The following is a 23913-nucleotide window of genomic DNA, read 5'->3' as shown; positions in this document are numbered from 1 at the left end:
TTGCACTTTGGAAGGACAAACCGAAGAAGAACGTACAGGGTAAATGGTAGGACTCTGAAGAGTGCAGTTGAACAGAGGGATCTGGGAATACAGGTACAGAATTCCCTAAAAGTGACGTCACAGGTGGATAGGGTCGTAAAGAGTGCCTTTGGTACATTGGCCTTTATAAATCGGAGTATCGAGTATAAAAGTTGGAGTGTTATGGTAAGGTTATATAAGGCATTGGTGAGGCCGAATTTGGAGTATTGTGTACAGTTTTGGTCACCTAGTTACAGGAAGGATGTAAATAAGGTTGAAAGAGTGCAGAGAAGGTTCACAAGGATGTTGCCGGGACTTGAGAAGCTGAGTTACAGAGAGAGATTGAATAGGTTGGGACTTTATTCCCTGGAGCGTAGAAGATTGAGGGGAGATTTGATAGAGGTGTATAAGATTTTGATGGGTATAGATAGAGTGAATGCAAGCAGGCTTTTTCCACTGAGGCTAGGGGAGAAAAAAACCAGAGGGCATGGGTTAAGGGTGAAAGGAGAAAAGTTTAAAGGGAATATTAGGGGGGGCTTCTTCACACAGAGAGTGGTGGTAGTGTGGAATGAGCTGCCGGATAAAGTGGTAAATGCGGGGTCACTTTTAACATTTAAGAAAAACTTGGAGGGGTTCATGGATGAGAGGGGTGTGGAGGGATATGGTCCAAGTGCAGGTCAGTGGGACTAGGCAAAAAATGGTTCGCTACAGACAAGAAGGGCCAAAAGGCCTGTTTCTGAGCTGTAATTTTCTATGGTTCTATGGGAGTACCCATCTGGCCCCGGACATTTCCCACTCAGCATAGTTCTGGCTGCCCTAACAATTTCTTCAACGGCGATTGGTTTCTCCAGTGCTGCGGCCTCTCCCCTGTCCACCACGGTGAAATTCAGTGCCCCAAAGAACTCCTGAAAGTCCGCCTCATTGGCGGTAGACTCTGAACTATTGAGGGTTGAGTAAAAGTTCCTAAACAGCTCATTTATTTGCTGTGGATCAGTCGAGACCCCATTCAGAGTTTGCACTTGTGGTATTAGACTTTTGGCAGAGAATTGGCGCAGCTGATGAGCTAGTAGCTTATTTGCCTTGTCCCCATGCTCATAGTGTGTATACTTAGATTTGCTGGGGACAGGCATCAACTTGGGCAATACGCCCCAGCAATTCTGATAACCTCCTACCTCTCTGCTTCGCCTCGTGTGCTGAATAAGATATGGTCTGGCCCCTTAAATACGCCTTCAATGTCTCCCATAAGGTAGCTACTGAGACTCCCGGAACATCATTAAACTCTAAGAAATCATCGATCTGGGTTACCAGAAATCTAACATTCATCAGAGAGCAGACAAGTATTAAATTGCCACGGCGTACAGGGGCCCACCCTCCTCCCCACTACCAAGTCCATTGTCAAGGGAGCATGGTCCGAAATGATAGTGGTTTTGTAGGAGCATGAGTGCACAGCCGGGAGCAACTTATTATTTACCTAAAAGTAATTATACGTGAATATGTTTGGTGGACCCGTGAAAAAAAAGAATATTCCCACTAGTGGGGTTAAGAAACCTCCATGGGTTCGACACCGCGTATTCCGTGAGAAATTATTTAATAATTTCTGCCGACTTGGAAGATACAGTGGTCCTGGGGGAGGAGCGGTCCAGGGCAGGATTCAACCAACAGTTGAAATCTCTGCCCAGTATTAACCGATGTGAATTCCCAGTTTGGGGCATACACATTGGCTAACACCAGGGGCTTCCCATATAGTTTACCCGTGACAATGACGTATCGGCATTTGAGTCAGAAATGACATCGGTTACTACCAAGGGTAAGGACTGGTGGCTGCGGATTGCTGTCCTCCGCGCCTTGGTGTGTAAAGTTGAGTGAAAGCACCCCCCCCCCCCCCCCCCCCCTCTACGGAGTCTAAAATAGTCCACTGGCTTGAGTGGGTCTCTTGGAGGAATGCAATTTGGGTACCCAGTTGTCAGAGGTGTTGAGATACCTTACCATGCTTAACTGGATGATTTAATCTCTGACATTCTAGCTAGTGAACTTGATCACTCCGAGGTGGAGAGTAAGGACCTCCCATATTCCTAACGGTAGCCTGGTATCCCTCCTCACTGGGGAGTCTTCTCTCTTCTCTTCCCTCCCCGCCCCCCCCCCCACCACTGACATCAGCAGACGCCCCTCCCCCTGGCCGCGGGGAACCAATTACAAGAAAGAGAGGAATGGGCTTGAAAGGGGCCAAACCATACCCACAGAGAAAAGAGAATATAGCAAAAACACAAAAACACCCACACAGACCAAACCCACAAACACAGCATTCTGCCCTCATCCCACACACCCTCCCAAACAGGGCACCTGTGCTTCCAACACCTCCTTTTCACGGTGCCTACACAGCACTCCGCATGGGCCACGATCTCCATCTCCATTCCCACCATGGTCACCGGTGCTATAACCTGAAAAGGTCTGTAGAAATACTTAACCTAACAGTCGCAAAACTTATTACCCTTTCCTGGCCGATAATTCGATCCGGATATAGCATGCAGGTTCATAAAAAAACAAATATTAGTTTACATCCGTCGTGTGGTCACCCGATTCAAACGTCTGCTCCACAAATTTCATCACTGCTGCCAGATCCATGAATTTATGCTCTGTTCCATTGTTGAGAATAAGCCTCGAGCAGGCTGGAAAGCGAAGCCCAAACCTGACCCCAGGACAGTCATGCAGCAGTCGTTTGACATCAGCGAAAGCTACCCTTCTCCTTGCCACCACCGGGATAAAACCTGGAAATATCAGCAGTTTATTTTCCTGGTACTTCAGAGTGGTAGCCTGTGCTGCTTGCCGCAGGATTCTGTCTCATGCTGAGGTGTAATGTACTCGTGCAATAATGGGCCAAGGAGTTCCTCCCGGTGTAGGCTTTGCACTTAACACTCTGGGCGCGATCCAGAAGCAGCTCATCCTCAAGGTCCAGCACATTCTTCAAATAGCCAGGCGACAAAGTCTGTGATATTTGGGCCCTCGATTCCCTCCGGAAGGCCTATCGGACGGATGTTATTTCGTCTTTGGCATCCTTCCATCTCATCACATTTCTCCCTTTAGGGACTTAACCTCCGATGTCAAATGAGTAACTTGCTCTTCAGTTCGGAGATAGTGTTTCCACTAAATGCCTCTGAGTTCTCAAACTTCTTCTCATGGGCAACGGTGACACCTTGGAGAGACTTAAAAGATGATGCAATCTCCTCTCTCAGTTCGTCTATCTTGGCCTGCAACTCAGTGGCCCACCGGTCCAACTTACTGTCCAATCTTTGCATGGCCTCCATAATAGTTTCCCCAGTCCTTTCGCTCAGCATGCTCTGTTCAGGGATCCCTCCAGGAGAGCATGGTGGGGACCCCCCTTCTGCCCCTGTGGTCCCACTTTTCAATTTTGGTTTGCCTCCTGCCATTTTGTCAGTGCCAGCGCCTGTGAGCTTACCCATTTCCTCCAGCCTGGAGCTCTATTTCTTCGTCCATGCATCAAGCTGTCTCGCTGTTTGATCTACCAGAGTTCTTACATGGATTGCTTTTCACCTTGCTTCACTCTTAACTGGGCGAACAGACGCAGCAAAGGGTCCCAGCCAAGCTGCAAATCAACAAAGAACAAAGAAAATTACAGCACAGGAATAGGCCCTTCGGCCCTCCAAGCCTGCACCGACCATGCTGCTCGACTGAATTAAAGCCCCCCAACCTTCCGGGGACCATATCCCTCTATTCCCATCCCTATACCTGGAGTACTGTGCCCAGTTCTGGTCGCCTCATTACAGAAAGGATGTGAAAGCCATAGAAAGGGTGCAGAGGAGATTTACAAGGATGTTGCCTGGATTAGGTGGCATGCCTTATGAGGATAGGTTGAGCTAGGTCTTTTCTCCTTGGAGAGGCGAAGGATGAGAGGTGACCTGTTAGAGGTGTATAAGATGACGAGGGGTATTGATAGAGTGGATTCTCAGAGGCTTTTACCCAGGGCTGAGATGGTTGCCACAAGAGGTCACAGGTTTAGGGTGCTGGGGAGTAGGTACAGAGGAGATGTTGGGGGTAAGTTTTTCACTCAGAGGGTGGTGGGTGCGTGGAATTGGCTGCCGGTAGTGGTGGTGGAGGCTAATTCGATAGGGTCTTTTAAGAGACTTTTGGATAAGTTCATGGAAGTTAGTAAGATAGAGGGTTATAGGTAAGCCTAGTGGGTAGGGACATGTTCGGCGCAACTTGTGGGCCGAAGGGCCTGTTTGTGCTGTAGCTTTTCTATGTTCTATTCATGTATTTGTCAAGACACCCCTTAAAAATCACTCTCGTGGCTGCCTCCACTATCACCACCACCGCCCCCCCCCCCTCCCCCCCTCCACCTCCGCAGCGAGTTCCAGGCCTCCCTCTGTGTAAAAAAAAAACTTGCCTCGTATGTCTCCTTTAAACCTTGCCCCTGAATTAAATTAGAGTTGCAACTCTTCTCCCTCACTTTAATTCACCCCTGGTTGGGTGAAAAAAGAAACAGCACAGTGTCCCCAGGTTGATCTGACAGTTGCCGTTTTTATGACACAGGAGTTCATCCCTGGGCTGCCCCCCACCCTAAACCAATTCACACTTGACTGAGTGAAAAAAGTACAAGATGGTTCCAGGCTGAACTGCAAGTACCAACATGCCCCTCATAGAGCTCTAGCTGCAACAAAACAATCCAAAAGTAGAAATAGCAGCTTGCAATTTGCAGCAGGACCTCAGTGGCTCCTGCTTCCCACTTTAATTCACCCTTGGGTGAAAAAAGAACAGAGTTTGCAGACAGAGCTGCAATTCACAGCCCCTCCCCCGCTGAGCACACAGTAAATTCCAACCGGCAGGGAGGAATCTAAAAATAATCCTTTCCAGCTAGACTTTCGAAGTTCTCTCTTTGCAACTGCCCTCCAGGTATGTTTAAAGCTTGTTTGATGTACATTAACCTCTCTCCAGACCTCAACAAACTGCCGGATTTCAAGAAGGATCTTGCCACCTGTGGATCATGCTTCCTCTCACACCAGCGCCATCTTTGATTCTCTGCCATTAAGTTTTTATGATTCAAGAAATTATATTTATATAACAGTCAAAGGACGCTTCACAGAAGTATTTTTGAGACAGTGGTTTGATGTTCAGTGGTCTGGACATCAAACCACTGGTCAGAGTCCAGGGGTAGGTAGAAAATAGTGTGGCATTCGGCCTTTACGAAGTGGAGATAAGTTTGTCAGATAAAAACAGCACTGCTCTTGTCAGCAGGTTTGATGACAGTGTTAGGGTTGGACAGAGGAGAAAGGAGTGCAGAGGGACACATAAAATATAAGGTGTTGCTAAGAGTACTGTAAGAAGTCTCATAACACCAGGTTAAAGTCCAGCAGGCTTATTTGGAATCACAAGCTTTTGGAGCGCTGCTCCTTCATCAGGTGAGCACTTTGAAAGCTCGTGATTCCAAATAAACCTGTTGGACTTTAACCTGGTGTTGTGAGACTTCTTACTGTGCCCACCCCAGTTCAATGCCGACATCTCCATATCATGGCTAAGAGTACATTTATGGATCTTAGCTACACCTGGCTTTGTGGGACATGCAGAACATTCCTTGTTCCAGTCACTTGAGGGGGAGGGGTGGGGGAGGGGGCTGGTGGTTCATCTCTGATTCTTCCCTTCCTCAACTTTTGTTTCTGCGGGAATGGGCTATGGACTAATATTCACTACCAGCCCACAGCCATCTCAACTTCCATTCCTCACGTTCAGCTTTTGTAAGAGTTTCATTCTGTTCTCTCAGTTTTTTCCTCTTTTGCATTGTTCTGATGATGCTGCCTTCAATATCAATATTTCTGAGATGTCTTGTTTCTCAACAGAAGATTTCTCCCAGATTGTGGTTTATAGGGCCTTGGACTGTGTCTGTCCCATTGCCTGTGCTTCTCCCTCCTCCCAGAACTATGCTGGGGTTCTTCTTCCATCCCACCACCTTCCATGTTCAAGGGACCATTCCCTCCATGATACTCTGGTCCAGTCCTGAATGGGAGACTAAAGACAGATTCATTGAATCCTTGATCAGTTATGGCACAGAAGGTTATTCAGAACATGTCTTTGCAAGAGTAACTCAGTTACTTCCATTAATCTGTCCCATTCATACACTTTTTCATTGTAATCCTGCAAATCTTCTATACTTGGTAGTTTATACAATTCCTTTTGGAAATTATGATTAGGTCCACTTCCACCCCACTATCAGGCAATGCATTCCAGATCCTAACTGTTCTTTGCAAAAAAAAATGTTTTCCTTCCATGTCGGCCCTGGTTCTTTTGTAATTCAACTGAAATTGATGTCCTTTAATTCTCAACCTTCTGCCAATGGGAACAGTTTCTCTCTATCTACTCTGATGAACGCCCTCATGACTTTGAAGAACCCTATCAAATCTACTCTACCTTTTATCAATGGAAAACAATCACGGTTTTGGCAATTTATTTACAAACACATTCATGGCTAATCCAACACGTTCTACCCTTTGTAAACTTGAGGCCAAGTGTCTTAAGCTCGTACCAAGGCCCGTTCACCCATCACCCCTGTGCTCAGCAACTCAAATTGGCTCCTGGTCAATCAATATCTTAATTTTAAATTTCTCAGCTTTGTTTTCAAATCCCCTTTGCCCCTCCCTATCTATGTAATCTCCTCCAGTCCCACAACCCTCCATGATATCTGTGTTCTGCTAATTCTGGTCTCTTTAGCAGCCCTGATTTTAATTGCTCCACCCATGGTGACTGCTCATTCAGTTGTCTAAGATCTGGAATGTTTTTTTAATTCAATCCTTAAAGCTACAAAGCCAATGCTCAGAGTGGACTGGGCAAACCCAAAACCATTCCTTGCTTGCTCCAAAAACCAAATTCAAAATCCAATTGAATCCAATTCATGGTCCCCTCAAGAGAGACAAACAAGATCCAAGCTGACAAGATAAAGCATTGCACCCCATCTTGGGCTTGTTTGATCTTAGTCAAAAGGCCGAGAAGCTCTGGAATATCTTCCCTGCACTTATGTGTGTCTCTCTTTCCTTCTTCAGGACACTCCTTAAAACCTACCACTTTGACCAACTTTTTTGTCGGCTGACCTAATAGCTTTTTATGTGCTTTGGTGTCAGATTTTGTTTTTTAATGCTCTCGTGAAATGCCTTGGCATGTTTTCTTATGTTAAGTGTGGGATATAAATATAAGCTGTTCGTAGTGGGGTTTTGGATAGCACACATTAAAGGAAGAGGTTGCGGAAAAGATTTGAAAAGATTCTGGGAATGGTGGACTTCGGTTATGTGGATAGATCAGCAATGCTGGGACTGTTGTTGGGGAAGAGGAGGTCGAGAGATTTGAGGTCTTCCGTTGTATGGGATCTGGACGGAGTAGATGGAATAAAACTATGCAAGTTGTAGAAGGGCCAAGAATTCAAGAATAGTGATTTATAATGATTGTCAAAAGAACTAGAGCTTTTTGTGGAACACTTCCATTCAATCCGCAAAGGTGACCCTGAGCTTCCAGTTGCATGTCATCTTAATTCTCCACCTTGCTGTCAATGCTGATTGATCGCTATGTCCTCCGTCTCCTGCACAGTTTGAATGAAGCTCAACATGAGCTTAAGGAACAGCCCCATATCTTTTGATTGGGTACTTCACGACCTTCCAGTCTCAACATTGAGTTAAACAATTTCAGACCATAATCTCTTGCTCCTATTTTGTTTTATTTTCTTTGCAGGTCTTGTTTTTTCCCTGTTTTTGCTTTTTAAATGGCAGCTGGTCAGCATTTTGCCATTCACAGTTCCCCAGACATCTCTTTGGTTTCTTTATTTGTGCAATTATCATTCCTTTTGGTGATGCAACACCAATTATTTAGTCATTTAATATCTCCTGTCTTCTAACATATCACACACCTTTCCTTTCATTCTTTCTCTCATCCGTCCTCCTTTCACTTGCTTTAACCTATTACATCTCTAACTTTTCCCAGTTCTGGCGAAAGGTAACTCTGTTACTCTCCCCACAAATCTAACTTGACCTGTTGAATATTTCCGGCATTTTCTGTTTCTATTGCTGTTTAATTTCATTTTGTGAGGAGTTGATGGGAACTGTTGTGAGCTTGTAATGTGTAAAATTCACCAAAATTGGAAAACCTTTCAAAGTTTTAGCACCTGTGTGTATATATGGGTAGTTGGTGGCATAGTGGCATTGTCGCTGGATGAGTAATCCAGAATTCAGTAAAAATCTGGAATTGAAACCATTGTCGTTTGTTGTTAAAAACTCACTGGTTCACTAATGTTCTGTGGGAAGGAAATCTGCCATCCTTACCTGGTCTGGTCTACATGTGACTCCAGATCCACAGCAATGTGATTGACTCTTAAATGCCTCTAAAATAGCCTAGCAAGCCACTCAGTTCAAGGGCAATTAGAGATGGGCAATAAAAGCGACATCCGTCCCCCATGAATGAATTAAAAAAAAACAGATGGTCAGGTATGTGTCAAACACGGGTGACATTTAAATATATTTTGGCTTCTGCCTCTGGCTTAAAATTCTCTGCAATTATGATTTTTATTAATATTACCAATTCCAGTAATGACTCATAAAACCTGGGAGGAAGGTGAAAATGAGATTACAATCTCCATGAGTTTACAGGTTCAAACTTGCCTAATCTCATGTTTTTTTCTAAGAAATGAAATTTACTATTTGTTTCAAAACCAGCATTTTGAACTTTACTGCTTATGAATGCTGCTTTGGCATGCTGTAACAAATAACCAGTGCTGCATCATTGTGGCAAATTGCAACCAAAGAAATTCATTCAATCTGAAGGGACTTCTGGTAAAGTAACTTGCAGTTTGATTTTCTTCAACTAAAATTCTTGTGTCCAAAGCATAGCTTGGGAGCTGTGGCTAGGGTGACAATTGTGCAAGTGAGTAGTGGTCCAATTCTCTGGCCTTTAATAATTATTTAACGAGCAGGCGGTAATCAAAAATAAGATGTGTATTTAGGTGGTACGATTTACCAGGGAATGGGCAAATTGCAGTTAGCTGAAGAATCAGTCGGTATCCAAATCTGAGAGGGTTGAGTTCCTGAACAGTTTTAGTCTTGGCATCCCTCCCATCAGACATGGAAGAAGGAATTACTTCTGTGCTAGTTTCTGGCTTGATCTCTGCATTATCCAGCTGTTTGAATTGATCTGGGACTCTTCTGAGTTTTATGATTGATGTGTCTGTGTGTGTCTATGTGTGTGTGTCTCTGTCCTGCATGGGCCATGATGTAAACTGGGTGAACCTGCATCTCCTGGTGTCACTGTGTTGTTGATTGTGATGTCATTGTACACGTCTTGATGGATTGTGTGGTATGAAAGTTCCTTGTATCTGCGACCCCGAGTCCTTGGAGCTGACCTATTTGAAGTGTGTCCATGAAGTCAGAATTGTATCTGATTAGGTGGAAGTAAATTGAGGAACGCATTGACTACCAAATGTACAATATAGGTATGCTGTCCTAAATTTGAAATAAATTGCTCATTTAAAAGGCTGGTGTTGGAATGTAAGCAATCTAATGTACGCACTCTAATTAAGCTACCAATTTTATAAACTGTATTGGCAATGTTTGTGGCAGAAATGTGTTCGTATTGCAACACAACTGGTCTGGATCAATGAGGTCTGCAATAATATTTTTAAAATAAGTGAAATTGAAAGGAGAATTTTTCGTATTACTTTTTTCTGTATGGATCCTGATCCATCAAACTAGCATGATAATCAATTTACACTTGTTACTTACATGTGATAGTTACCATCTAGTCAATATTCAAAGTTGATTTGGCTGAACCTTGTCAACAAACTGTCCTTCTGCTGCAGTTATTCATCTGACACATAGTAACACTGGTTTTCCTCTTACAGGGACTTTTTTTTAAATAGTTGAACTCTGTTGCATTGCCTGCTATGGTGATGGCACACAGCCTGTGTTACAGCTCATTGGCACCCTCTGGCAGACAGCTGTTTCAATCACCCGCACTGGATGTATATGGGAGGAATGCATCTGCTGCACATATCCAGGACCCATTATGCTGGCAGTCAGATTGTTTTGTACCAGGGTATTGTGATTCCACTGCACATCTGGAAGGAAACAACTCCAAGCAGGGAAATGGAATAAATGAAAACATGGACACTAGTATGGAGTCTCCAGGATCCAATCCCATGGTCAATGGAGTGAGAACTATTTCTGCAAACTCTGAACTGAAGCATCCAACTGTGTGAGTATTAAGAATCCCTGTTATTATCATTGGGTAGAAGCTGGTTCATCTCAGTATTGAAGAAATGGGTCATAGAGTCACAGAGGTTTACAGCATGGAAACAGGCCCTTGGGCCCAACTTGTCCATGCCGCCCTTATTTTTTTTTAAAACTCCTAAGCTAATTCCAATTGCCCGCATTTGGCCCATATCCCTCTATACCCATCGTACCCATGTAACTATCCTAAATGCTTTTTAAAATATAAAATTGTACCCGCCTCTACTACTACCTCTGGCAGCTTGTTCCAGACACTCGCCACCCTCTGTGTGAAAAAATTGCCCCTCTGGACACTTTTGTATCTCTCCCCTCTCACCTTAAACCTATGCCCTTTAGTTTTACACTCTCCTACCTTTGGGAAAAGATATTGACTATCTACCTTGTCTATGCCCCTCATTATTTTATAGACCTCTGAGGTCACCCCTCAGCCCCCTACGCTCCAGAGAAAAAAGTCCTAGTCTATTCAGCCTCTCCTTATAACTCAATCCATCAAGTCCCGGTAGCATCCTAGTAAATCTTTTCTGCACTCTTTCTAGTTTAATAATATCCTTTCTATAATAGGGTGACCAGAATTGCCCACAGTATTCCAAGTGTGGCCTTACCAATGTCTTGTACAATTTCAACAAGAGGTTCCAACTCCTGTATTCAATGTTCTGACCGATGAAACCAAGCATGCCGAATGCCTTCTTCACCACCTGTGACTCCACTTTCAAGGAGCTATGAACATGAAACCCCTAGATCTCTTTGTTCTGTAACTCTCCCCAACGCCCTACCATTAACTGAGTAAGTCCTGCCCTGGTTCAATCTACCAAAATGCATTACCTCGCATTTGTCTAAATTAAACTCCATCTGCCATTCATCAGCCCACTGGCCCAATTGATCAAGATCCTGCTGCAATTGGAGATAACCTTCCTCACTGTCTGCCATGCCACCAATCTTGGTGTCATCTGCAAACTTACTAACCATGCCCCCTATATTCTCATCCAAATCATTAATATAAATGACAAATAACAGTGGACCCAGCACTGATCCCTGAGGCACACCGCTGGTCACAGGCCTCCAGTTTGAAAAACAACTCTCTACAACCACCCTCTGGCTTCTGTCAAGAAGCCAATTTTGTATCCATTTAGATACCCCACCCTGGATCCCGTGAGATTTAACTTTATGCAACAACCTACCATGCGGTACCTTGTCAAAGGCCTTGCTAAAGTTCATGTAGACAACATCAACTGCACTGCCCTCATCTACCTTCTTGGTTACTCCTTCAAAAAACTCAATTAAATTTGTGAGACATGAGTTTCCACTCACAAAGCCATGCTGACTGTCCCTAATCAGTCCTTGCATCTCTAAATGCCTGTAGATCCTGTCTCTCAAAATACCTTCCAACAATTTACCCACCACAGATGTGAGGCTAACTGGCCTGTAGTTCCAAGGCTTTTCCCCGCAGCCTTTTTTTAAACAAAGGCACAACATTTGCCACTCTCCAATCTTCAGGCACCTCACCCGTGACTATCGATGATACAAATATCTTGGCTAGGGGACCCGCAATTTCCTCCCTAGCCTCCCACAACGTCCTGGGATATACCTCATCAGGTCCCGCAGATTTATCTACCTTGATGCGCTTTAAGACTTCCAGCACCACCTTCTCTGTAATATGTACACTCCTCAAGACATCAATATTTAATTCCCCAAGTTCCCTAACATCCATGCTTTTCTCAACAGTAAATACTGATGAGAAATATTCATTTAGGATCTCACCCATCTCTTGTGAATTCGCACATAGATGACCTTGTTGATCCTTAAGAGGCCCTGCTCTCTCCCTTGTTACTCTTTTGCCCTTTATGTATTTGTAGAAGCTCTTTGGATTCTCCTTTGCCTTATCTGCCAAAACAATTTCATGTCCCCTTTTTGCCCTCCTGATTTCTCTCTTAACTCTACTCCTACACCCCCTATACTCTTCAAGAGATTCACTTGACCCCAGATGCCTATGCAGGTCATGTGCCTCTTTCTTATTCTTGACCAGGGCCTCAATATCCCGAGTCATCCAGGGTTCCTGACTTCTGCCAGCCTTGCTCTTCACTCTAAGAGGAATGTGTTTACCCTGAACCCTGGTTAACACACTTTTGAAAACATGCCACTTACCAGACGTCCCTTTTCCTTCCCACAGACTCCCCCAATTAACTTCTGAAAGTTCTTGCCTGATACCATCAAAATTGGCCTTGCCCCAATTTAAAATATTAATTTTTGGGACAGACCTTCATTCTCCATAGCTATCTTAAGACTAATAGAATTATGGTCACTGGTCCCAAAGTGATCCCTCGCTAACACTTCTGTCACCTGCCCTTTCTTATTTCCCAAGAGGAGGTCAAGTTTTGCCCCCTCTCTAGTCGGGCCATCCACATACTGAATGAGAAATTCCTCCTGAATACACTCAACAAATTTCTCTCCATCCAACCCTCTAATACTATGGCTGTCCCAGTCAATGTTGGGAAAATTAAAATCTCCGACTATTACCGCCCTATTTTCTTGGAGCTATCTGTAATCTCCTTACATATTTACTCTTCAATTTCCTGCTGATTATTTGGGGGCCTATAGTACAACCCTATCAAAGTGGTTTCCCCCTTCTTATTTCTCAGTTCTACCCATATAGACTCAGTGGCCGAACCCTCGGATATATCCCCTCTCAGTACGGCCGTGATGCTTTCCCTAATCAAAAGTGCAACTCCCCCTCCTTTCTTACCTCCTGTTCTATCTTTCCTATAGCATCTGTACCCTGGAACATTGAGCTGCCAGTCCTGGCCCTCCCTTAGCCATCTTTCAGTAATTGCTATAATATCCCAGTCCCACGTACCCATCAATGCCCTGAGTTCATCTGCCTTGCCCGTCAGACCTCTTGCATTGAAATAAATGCAGTTTAATCTGGACTTCCCTTGCTCTCTTGTCTTGCTTCTGTCTGATCTGTCTGGTACTAGGATTACTGACACTGCCTTTACTAATTAATGTGCTCTCTTTAACTTCTGTGCTGTCCTCAAACTTCTCTTCTGTCTTCCTACTGCTTTGGATCCCACCCCCCTGCCAAACTAGTTTAAACCCTCCCAAGTGGCTCCAGCAAATCTCCCCACCAGGATGTTAGTCCCCCTCCAGTTCAAATGTAACCCATCCCTCTTGAACAGATCAGCCCTTCCTCAGAAAAGATCCCAATGATCCAAAAATCTAAATCCCTGTACCCTGCACCAGCTCTCAAGCCAGGCATTCATCTGCCTAATCCTCCTATTCCTACTCTCACTAGCACGTGGTACCGGTAGTAGTCCTGAAATTACTACCTTCGAAGTCCTGCACTTCAGCCTTCTGCCTAACTCTCTATATTCACATTTCAGGACCTCATCCTCTTTCCTACCTATGTCGTTGGTACCAATATGTACAATGACCTCTGGCTGCTCACCCTCCCCCTTAAGAATGTCCTGCAATAGCTCAGAGATGTCCTTGACCCTGGCACCAGGGAGGCAACACACCATCCTGGAGTCTCAATTGCGGCCACAGAAACGCCTGTCCATGCCTCTAACTAGCGAGTCCCCTATTACTACTGCTCACTTGCTCTTTGCCCGACCCTTTCCCACAGCAGAACCAGCTGTGGTGTCACAGGCCTGGCTACTGCTGGTATCTCCCCCTGACAGGCTATCCCCCTCAACAGCATCCAAAATGATATACCTGTTTGAAAGGGGAATAGACACAGGAGACTCCTGCACCACCTGCCTGCCTCTCCTGGCAGTCACCCATCTACCTGTCTGAACCTGTGGTGTGACAACCTCCCTGTAACTAGTGTCTATCACACACTCTGCCTCCTGTATGCTCCGCAGTGCATCCACCTGCTGCTCCAACCGAACAATGCGGTCTGTGAGGAGCTGCAACTGGACACACTTCTTGCAGACAAAGTTGTCAGGGAGACTAGATTGCTCCCTAATTGCCCAATTCTGGCAAGAGGAGCATGCCATTGCCCTAGCTGCCATTTTGCCCTTATACGGAGAAATAAATTGCAACCGACATCGCCCTTGCTTGTGGTCCTCCTGCCGACATTTCTTTTGGTTAGAGGAGGGAAGGAGGGAAACACTGAAGTAGTGTTTGGGATGTAACTGTCCCTTCACAGCTGCTCCTCCACAAACCACCTTCAGGCCACAGTGACTGCACTTATGCAAATATGACCTGCAACCGCCAATCACCTTCGCCGGTCAGTTAGTTTTATACTCACGGTTGTGCGCAGCTCCGCCCTCCGACTGCTCCCTGCAGACTGAAGGCTGAGTGCTTTCTATGTTATAACTCGTGTTTGATCGGGAGAAACAGTTACTTTGCTCAATTAAGAGGGAAGTTCTGATGATCTTTCCATATCAGTTCTGAACCTGACACTCAGTGGTGTGCTACAGCAGCACAATGCTCAAATAGATTGTTCTAACCTGTTAGCTCAATCTAAGGTGAGGAAATGCATTGGAGGTAGAATTTTAACCTCGACTGGTCATGTTTTGCATGAGAGCTTTCTGTAGTTTGAAACCCAAACTAAAGCTGTGCCAGAATTTTGAAATGGGAAGGTGATCAATCTTTGTCCTTACTGTTATGAACTTGTGAGAAGAGATGGGGCTTTAACCCCCTCATTGTAACTTCCTTATAAATTATTATATTATGAACTACCGACGCACAGTGGCAGCAGTGTGTACCATCTACAAGACACACTTCAGGAATTCAGGAAGGCTCCTTAGACAGTACCTTCTAAACCCATGACTGTTACCATCTAGAAGGACAAGGGCAGCAGATACATGAGAACACCACCTGGATGTACCCCTCCAAGTCACTCGCCATCCTGACTTAGTAATATATTGCCATTCCTTCACTGTTGCTGAGTCAAACTCCTGACACTCCTGCCCTAACAGCAATGTGGGTGTACCTACATCAGGGACTGCAGCGGTTTAAGAAGCTCACCACCACCACCTCAATGAGGAATGAGCAATAAATGCTGGCCTAGCCAATGATGCCCACATCCTGTTAATGCATAAAAGTAATTATTATTCATGCCTTGTGTTAGCTCTAGACTTTACTATTCCAGGGCACTCCTGGCTTGTCTCCTACATTCTACCCTCTGTAGGCTTGTGATCAACCAAAGTTCCTTTGTCTGTCTCTCCATCTAATCACTATTCATCTATCACCCCTGTGTACACCATATTGGCTCTTGCTCAAGCAATGTCTTGATATAATTTTCATCCTTGCTTTCAAATTACTCTATCGCCTCACCATGCCCATTATCTTCTCCATTCCCACAACCCAGATATCAGCACACATCTAATTCTGGCCTTTTGTGCATTCCAGATTTGAATCGCACCACCTTCGGCTGCTTAGGTGCTAAACTATGGGATTCAATCCCTAAATTTCTCCACCTTGACCTCACTTTCCTCCTTTAAGACACTGCCTAAAACCTATCCCTTATCACCCCTTTTGGTCATCTGACCTAATATCTCCTTGTGTAATTCATATTTTGTTTCGTAACGCTCTTTTTTCACTATGTTAGAAGTGCTTTAAGTTGTTATTGTAAGTGTTGCATTTCCCTTGTGTTTTAGTGAGATTTCTGTTATATTACTTTTAAAAAAAATATACACCCATAAAGAGTGGAGTAAAATTGTTAGGGCTTTAGTTAAGGAGCAAAAAAAAATACTAGAATAATACCAGAATGAGAACTATCACAAAATGTTGAAGAGGCTGGAGTTCTTTTCTATAGAAAAGGGGTGGCTGAGGAGTGATCTGATTGGGGCCTTTAAGGTACCGCTCGTGGTCGAGACCAGAATCAGGAGCTATAAATCACAGAATCTTTACAGTGCAGAAAGAGGCCATTCGGCCCATCAGGTCTGTACTGACTCTGAAAGAGCATTCTACATAGCCCCACTCTCCTGGTTTATTCCCATAATCGTGCACATTCATTCTTTTCAGATAACAATCTAATTCCTCTTTGAGTACCTTGATCGAACCTACCTCCAGCACACTCTCAGGAAGTTTGTTCAGACTCCAACCACAGTCTGGATAGTCAATAATAACTCCAGTAGGATATTCTGAAGAACATCTTTACCCAGAGCGGTGAATCTGGAGCTCACTACCAAAGAGAGTAGCTGAGGTGTGTAACATAGATGCTTTAAGGGAAAGCTCAATAAAATGTGAGGGAGAAAGGGATAGAAAGATATGTTGATGATGTGAGATGAAGCAGGTGGGAGGAGGCTCACGTGGAGCATATGTATTTGGGGAGGAGGTGGCTTAGTGGTACTGCCACTGGACTAGAAATCCAGACAATCGGGGTACTGCCCTAGTCACTCGGGTTAAAATCTCAGTACAGCAGATGGTGGAATTTGAATTCAAAATCTGGAATCCAGAGTCTAATGATGACCATGAAGCCATTGTTGATTGTTGTAAAAACTCATCTGGTTCACTAATGTCCTGCAAGGAAGGAATATAAGAACTAGAAGCAAGAGTAGGCCACCAGGCCCTTCAAGCCTGTCACACCATCTGTTGTCCTTATCTGGTCTGGCCTACGTGTGACTCCGGCTATGTGTTGACTTTTTTTTAGGTGATGCACTCCAGATTTATTCACATCAACATTTCATATATAGACACAAATTAAGTACACTATATTTAATACCCGAATGTGCACTAAAACTCATACACTGATAACAGTAGTAATATAGGCCTCATTGTGCATCAAGTTTCATGACCCAGCAAAGCCACCTAGAAATCTGGCTGATCCTTCTTCAGTTTACTGTGGTCCATATTTACAGCAAAGAATTTAACTGCTGATTGGGTGCTATCACTGCCTTCTGAAATGGCTTAGCAAACTACTCAGTTTTAGGGATGGGTAACAAATGCTGGCATTTTGCAAGCAACACCTGAATCTCATGAAATAATTTAAAGAAAAAGTCCTGATGGGCTGAATGGCCACCTTCTGTTAATAACTATATGCAACTTTCTTTGCCAGAGAATACTAAGAATGGTGTTTGCAAACAGAAAAACAGATCTGTTGCATATTCATTGTATAACTTGGATACTGCATTAGCAAAATGACTACTTAGCATAAAACATGATCCTGATGTGTAACTTTACATAGTTGTAGTAGATGTCCCTTGGCATTGTGTGGGCATTTTGCCGTTTGCATACATTGAACATTTTTCCATCTGTTTGAAATGTGCGATGGACACCAATCATTTATATAGCCAAATGTACTGCCACTCTTGTCACAGTTCTATGTACCTGTGTTGAAGTACGTGGAATTTAATATCGTCAAAATCTTGAGAGTAATCATTTATATCTTGTTTTAGCAGAAGAAAAGTTTTTTTCAACTCTGCCCACCAGTCCCTATTTAAGCAGAAAAAGACAATATTTGAAAACTCCCTTTGTGAAGGTTAATCTCTCCAGCCACCTTTGCCTAGAGCATTTTTGCAAATGACCTTATCCCTTAATATTTGTTAGGGTCCTGGACCAGAGTCCCAAGGTATATTATGAAGCCACACTAGACCCCAACAATTTTTCTATTTTGGCATAAATGTGAGGAAAGGATGCTTCACTCCAGGAGTAATTCCACTGACACATTAGGGATCTTTTATCAAAACAAGCTTTATTCATAATGCAGTTTAAGTATGACTCTAACAAAATGAAATAGTTAAACTGTTATCAGTTGAACAATCTTTCAACGTGAAAAGAAACAATTCTAATGTCTAACATCGCTATTTCAGTTCCAAATAAGCAACATTCTTCTTACTGACTTAAAACCCACTTTAAATATAGTTAGCAATCTCAAATATACTTGCTCTAATGAGTATAGGCAGCCTTGGAGTTTTCAGAGAGATGTAGAGCTTTCAGAAGCCTGAAAATTTCCCCCAACTTCAACCAGAGCAACCAAACTCCTACTCTCAGCAAAAGCTTGTTTTTTCCTCTGCTACAGATCCAGGACTGTACATAAATCAAAACATCTCATGACTCTGTCAGTCACTTTAATCTGAAATCCTAGGGGAACTTGGGTAAACAAAGGTCCATCCACACTACTTAACATTACCACTTGCAAGGTTGAAGTGAGTAATCATTCTGCTCTCCCAGCATATTAGTTGTATTCCTACCAGACATGCTGACTACCTGTAGAGAAAGCTGAACTTTAAAACATTCTCCTGAAACATAAGATAAACACTATCATTTGCACACTTTCATCACATATTACACTGTGTTAACCAGTCCAGTTCCTAAGGTCAGATGGATATTTGTTCCTCTAATATGGACAATGCTGGCAAGACAGGATAGATGATCTATTCCTTGTTGCTCAGAAGGCGTTAAAAGTCAACCTCATAGAATGAGGCTGGAGTCAAATCTAGACCAGAATGAGTAGATGTGAGCAGGTTTCTTTCAACGAAGGACATTCATGAACTATTGTTTCAGCTGCAGTCTGGCAGATTTCATGATCAATCTTAGGTGTGAGCCCAAAGAAAACTAGATTTTTTGAATTCGATTTCACAACTTCAGCACCTAGCCCATGCTTGTCTAAGGTACGGCTGGGGCTGGATGCAGCTAGTGAAGCCCCTCGACCCGAGGTAGTCTTCAAAGTTCCTGTCAGCCAGTTGAATTTTAATGTAATATTTGGATTGGGGCTGCTCCGCCAATCAGAGACTATTTTTCTCCTGCGTTTGCGGCTCATAGGCTCACTAGTCACTCTGAAACTAAAGGCTGGTAGACGAGAGAAGCGAAGGTAAGTCGGGCCAGAGCTCAGCAAGCCCAGGGCTGGAGTACGGGGAGAAGAGTGATGACGGGTCGGGGGGGAGCCAAGCAGTGGCCGGGTGAGCCGAACAACAGCAGAGCCGGGGGAGCCGTGCAATGGTGGCCCAGGTACCAAATGTTGCTTGGGCCCGGGAAGTCATGGCTACATTAGGAATGGAGCCCAAGAGATACCTATGTCGGGGTCCGGAAGGGCAAGAGAGGGCAAAGTTTGGCTCAGCGAGGTTTTTTCTATTTCAGTGGAATCAGGGAGGAGACTGTGCGCGTGTGACTGCGGACACGCGTGGGCACGAGTGCATGCAACTGTGGGTGCGGGAGCGAGCATGCAACTGCACATGGACAAGTGAGTGACCATGTGCTGGTGAATTTGAGGGTGAGCCTACCTTGCGTCTAGTCCCAGTTGTCTCACTCATTCTATCTACCACATACCGCTGCTAGGGGCAGCACCGTGGCACAGTGGTTAGCACTGCTGCCAGGGACCCGGGTTCGATTCCTGGCTTGGGTTACTGTCTGTGTGGAGTTTTCACGTTCTCCCCGTGTCTGCATGGGTTTCCTCTGGGTGCTCCGGTTTCCTCCCACAGTCTGAAGACGTACTGGCTAGGTGAATTGGCCATACTAAATTCTCCCTCAGTGAACCCAAACAGGTGCCAGAGGGTGGTGACTCGGGGATTTTCACAGTAACTTCATTGCAGTGTGAATGTAAGCCTACTTGTGACACTAATAAATAAACTTTAAACTTTAGATTTGCAGCAACTGCATTGGTGGTTCAGTGATAGAATTCTTGTCTGGCACGCAGGATGCCCGGGTTCTATTCCCGGCCATTGCAAAGCTGTTTCCTTGGGTTGGCAAGGCGGTAGAATGGTCAGCATTGCTGCCTCACAGTGCGTGTGTGCGTGTGCGTGTGTGCGTGTGTTTATCCATTGTTCCTTTCCTGAAAATCTCAACTTTTTCTGAAATTTAGTTTATTGTTTTACCAAAAGCAACACTGTCCAAAATCTGTTCATTGACCCTTGAGTAAGAAAGATATGCAAATGTGTCCGATAGATACACCCTGCTTTCTCTTGTGTTTTTTTTCTCATTCATATCCTGTTTATCCACTCTCCTGAAAGCACTGATGACTGGAGAATAGTTTCACAGGTCCCTAGTCATCCCACACCTGTTAATCTAGAGTCATAGAGCAATACAGCACGGAAACAGGCCCTTTGACCTAACCGGTCCATGCCGAAGACAGGGAGTATTTGTAGTCTATTCATCTGCAGGAGCTAACCCCCAATCTTGTTCTCACCCAACAATTTCACTTGCATTTCCAGTACAAATTCACTGGATTGTGTTTGAAAGGCACTCTTAATGTGAAGGAACATCCTCAGGCATTTTACAAATGGCTGTAAAGGAACCAAGCCAGAAAGAAGTAGTTACAAGTGTGGTGAATGATTATTGAGTTTTAAGAAAGATTTCAAGTGGAGAGATGGGGGTGAAAGTGTTTAGGGAGGAAGCAAGATTGAAGTGGTTCAGCTCTGCTATCAGGAAGAGACCAGAATCAGAGGAATGGATTGCTCTTGAGTAGTTATAAGACTAGGAAAGATTGCAAATATATAGTGCAGCAAGATCATGGAGTGGCTTGATCATGGGAAGTTAGGACCTCGACCATTTTACCCCAACTATCTCCCATGCTGAGATTGACTAATGTATCTAAAATCGGCGACGAAAGTATATTATTTGGGGGCGCAGAGATGCTTTTGAAATCTACTTTTTATGTATGTTAAGTCTCCTGCTCTATTTAGGAAGACCTTTGATCTCTTGCGCTGACTTAAGCCTTTTAAAAGTACTCATCGCTTCGATTTGTTTGGGATCAAGGCTTTAGGAGGTGTGGTTGTCATGGAGACTGTTGATGGGTACAAGTGTATATTTTTGCACAAGTGGGATTATTTGCCACTATGGTCTCAGAAGCCAGTATAACACACTTTATAACCTCCAGTCACTGAACCTTGTTGTGTCATTGGGGTCAGTGACTGTGCATGACACTCTTTATGATGTCAGTGGGATGGCATTAAGTGACCGGGTTTGCCCCTGTTGGTTGTGTTGCACTTGGAGATGCCATTTTTATCTACAGTGTGCTCCTTGGGTTATAATAGTGCACAACTGCAGATATGATATTCTGTGCCGTGACCATTGCCCGCTAATTAAAAATGGTATGCGTCTGACTATTACTTAAAATCTGCACCAGCGTGTTTATGCATTCAGAGGAAGGTGACATGTCAGTATCTCGAAACTAAACTGTTTTTGAAGATCTTCAGGACTTGGCTTACCAATGGCATTTTGGAGTCTCAAAGAATTCTACAACATCACGTTAGAATTTTATAGAAAATTCATTTTTTTAAGCAGGTAGTAGTATTTCAATATAATTTTTCAAATTAAGTAATCCTGTGCTCAAAATGGGCTGATTTAAAATAAATAATTCTTGCTGTTTACATCATTTCTTGTTTTCCTCTATCTAATCTCCGTTTATGTTTTATACAGGAGGAATGAGTTTTTCAGGAGAAAGCACAAGCGGGAGCAAGAGGAAGATGAGTGAGTATCTTCATGAAGCCCGGTTATTCTGTTATGTTTGTGGGATTATAGGCTAGAAATTGTAGTTTGGATGGCAAACAGCATTAATTGGATTTTTAGGCTTGCGGTTAGCATTGCATTTTATTTGTGTCACAGTTTACTAGAGCGGTGATGTGGTAACCACATGTCAGTACCCCATCTGCGATCTTGTGAATGTTGTGCTCAATAGCATAATTACCTCGCCAGTAAAAGAAACAGCAAGTGTTAGAGAAGGTGAATTTGAGACCATCATAGGAAAGAAAGCAAGGTAAAAGTGGATTAAACACAATAGAAAATTTAAAAGAAGAGGCGATTCTGTAATTAAAAGCAAAAACTGGTGATGCTGGAAATCTGAAATAAAAGCAAAAAATGCTGGTAAATAACTCAGCAAGCTAAACAGCATCTGTGAAGAGAGACGTAGCCAGAATTTTATCGGCACGCCCGCCCAGGAATTGGGACGGGCAAGGCTTGCAGAGTGGAATTTTCCGTTGACCTCGGGCAGGATTTTACGAGCCTCACCCGGGCGAGATCGTAAAATCCTGGAAGTAGTTTAAGTTTCAGGTCAATGACCTGAAGATTGTATTGACGTTGTAATCCATTTATGTTTTAAAATTTGGTTATTGGAACTCATGACATCCTTGCTTTCCTGTACACTTCTTCAATTGGCTGCACAGTGGAATATTGTTAAATTGTCTAATCCAAGTTGTCTGGTTTTTATTCCGTTGTCTTCAATGAAAACATTGATGTAAATAATGGAAAAGCAAGAAATGCAAATGTTGCGGAAATTTATGTTGGAAATATACTGATTAAATGGAAGTAAAATGGAAGCAAGAGATGAATGAGAATTGCATTCAGTACCATGCTACATAAGGTTGTTACACAAGATTAAAGCTCATGGAAATGGGGTAATATATTAAAAGGGATTGAGAATTAGTTCACAGACAGAAAACAAAGAATAATTTTCAGGTTGTCAGGTTGCAAGCAATGGGATGCTGCCAGGATCTTTACTTGGGCTTTGGTTGTTTACAATCTATATCAATGACCTTGAAGGCATTTTATAATATAATGCCTTTCCTTCCTACCAAAATGTAACACTTCATATTTCTCAGAGTTAAATTTTATCTGCCACATTTCTGCCCGTTTTGCATGTTTATATCCTCCTGAAATCTGTCACTATCCTCCTCACAGTTCACAATACTGCCAAGTTCTGTGTCAGATTTATGAAAAGCCTAGTACCTACCCTATGGAATCCCACTACATACGTTCCTCCAGGTTGTTAGAAAAATGACTAAAAGCACTACAGTTTACTATCATCTATATATACTACTTTATATATAAAGAACAATACAGCACAGGAACAGGCCCTTCGGCCCTCCAAGCCTGCGCCGCTCATGTGCCCACGAGACCATTCTTTTGTATCCCTCTATTCCCAGTCTGTTCATGTGGCTATCTAGATAAGTCTTAAATGATCCCAGCGTGTCCGCCTCAATCACCTTGCTTGGCAGTGCATTACCACCCTCTGTGTAAAATACGTCCCCCTGACATCTGTGTTGAACCTTGCCCCCCTCACCTTGAACCCGTGACCCCTTGTGTTCGTCACCTCCGACCTGGGAAAAGGCTTCCCACTGTTCACCCTATCTATGCCCTTCATAATTTTATACACCTCTATTAGGTCGCCCCTCATCCTCCGTCTTTCCAGGGAGAACAACCCCAGTTTACCCAATCTCTCCTCATAGCTAAGACCCTCCATACCAGGCAACATCTTGGTAAACCTTCTCAGTACTCTCTCCTATTACTTTCCCTTTTATCCCATGGTCTTCAATTTTGCTCGCCACTCTGTGGCAGTTTATCAGATGTCTTTTGGAAATTCATGTACATCACGTAAATACTATTACCCTCATCCAGCATCTCTGTTACCTTATCAAAGAAACTCTATCAAAACAATGCTGGCTTTCTAGACTTAATTTATGCTTGTCCAATTGGCTGTTAATTTTGTCCCGGATAATTGTCTCATGAACCATAAGAATTAGGAGCAGGAGTAGGCCCCTCGTGCCTGCTCTGCCATTCAAGAGACCATGGCTGATCTGATTGTAACCTCAACTCCACATTTCTGTCTACCCTTGATAACCTTTCACCCCATTGTAAATCAGCAAGCTATCTTGCTTTGCCTTAAAAATATTTAAAGATTCTGCTTTCACAGCCCTCTAAGGAAGACAGTTCCACATACGCACAATCCTCAGAGAAAAAAATTCTCTTC

At 43.7% G+C, this 23913-nt stretch overlaps 1 protein-coding gene across 4 annotated transcripts in view; it reads left to right on the top strand.

Moving 5' to 3' along the window:
- The window catches only part of LOC144502699 (uncharacterized), a 44481-nt gene that overhangs the window by 7848 nt on the left and 12720 nt on the right, over positions 1-23913 (top strand). For all 4 annotated transcript variants that reach the window (XM_078226912.1, XM_078226911.1, XM_078226913.1 and 1 more), the window contains exons 2-3: positions 9902-10254; positions 21588-21638. In XM_078226912.1, the coding sequence (XP_078083038.1) occupies positions 9944-10254; positions 21588-21638 (362 nt within the window). In that variant the 5' untranslated portion in view covers positions 9902-9943. The remainder of the gene's footprint in view (positions 1-9901; positions 10255-21587; positions 21639-23913) is intronic.

Source organism: Mustelus asterias, chromosome 13 (assembly GCF_964213995.1).
Source record: "Mustelus asterias chromosome 13, sMusAst1.hap1.1, whole genome shotgun sequence".
Lineage (NCBI taxonomy): Eukaryota > Metazoa > Chordata > Chondrichthyes > Carcharhiniformes > Triakidae > Mustelus > Mustelus asterias.
Note: the sequence above shows the minus strand (reverse complement) of the source record. Positions and strands in the feature narration are given on the sequence as shown.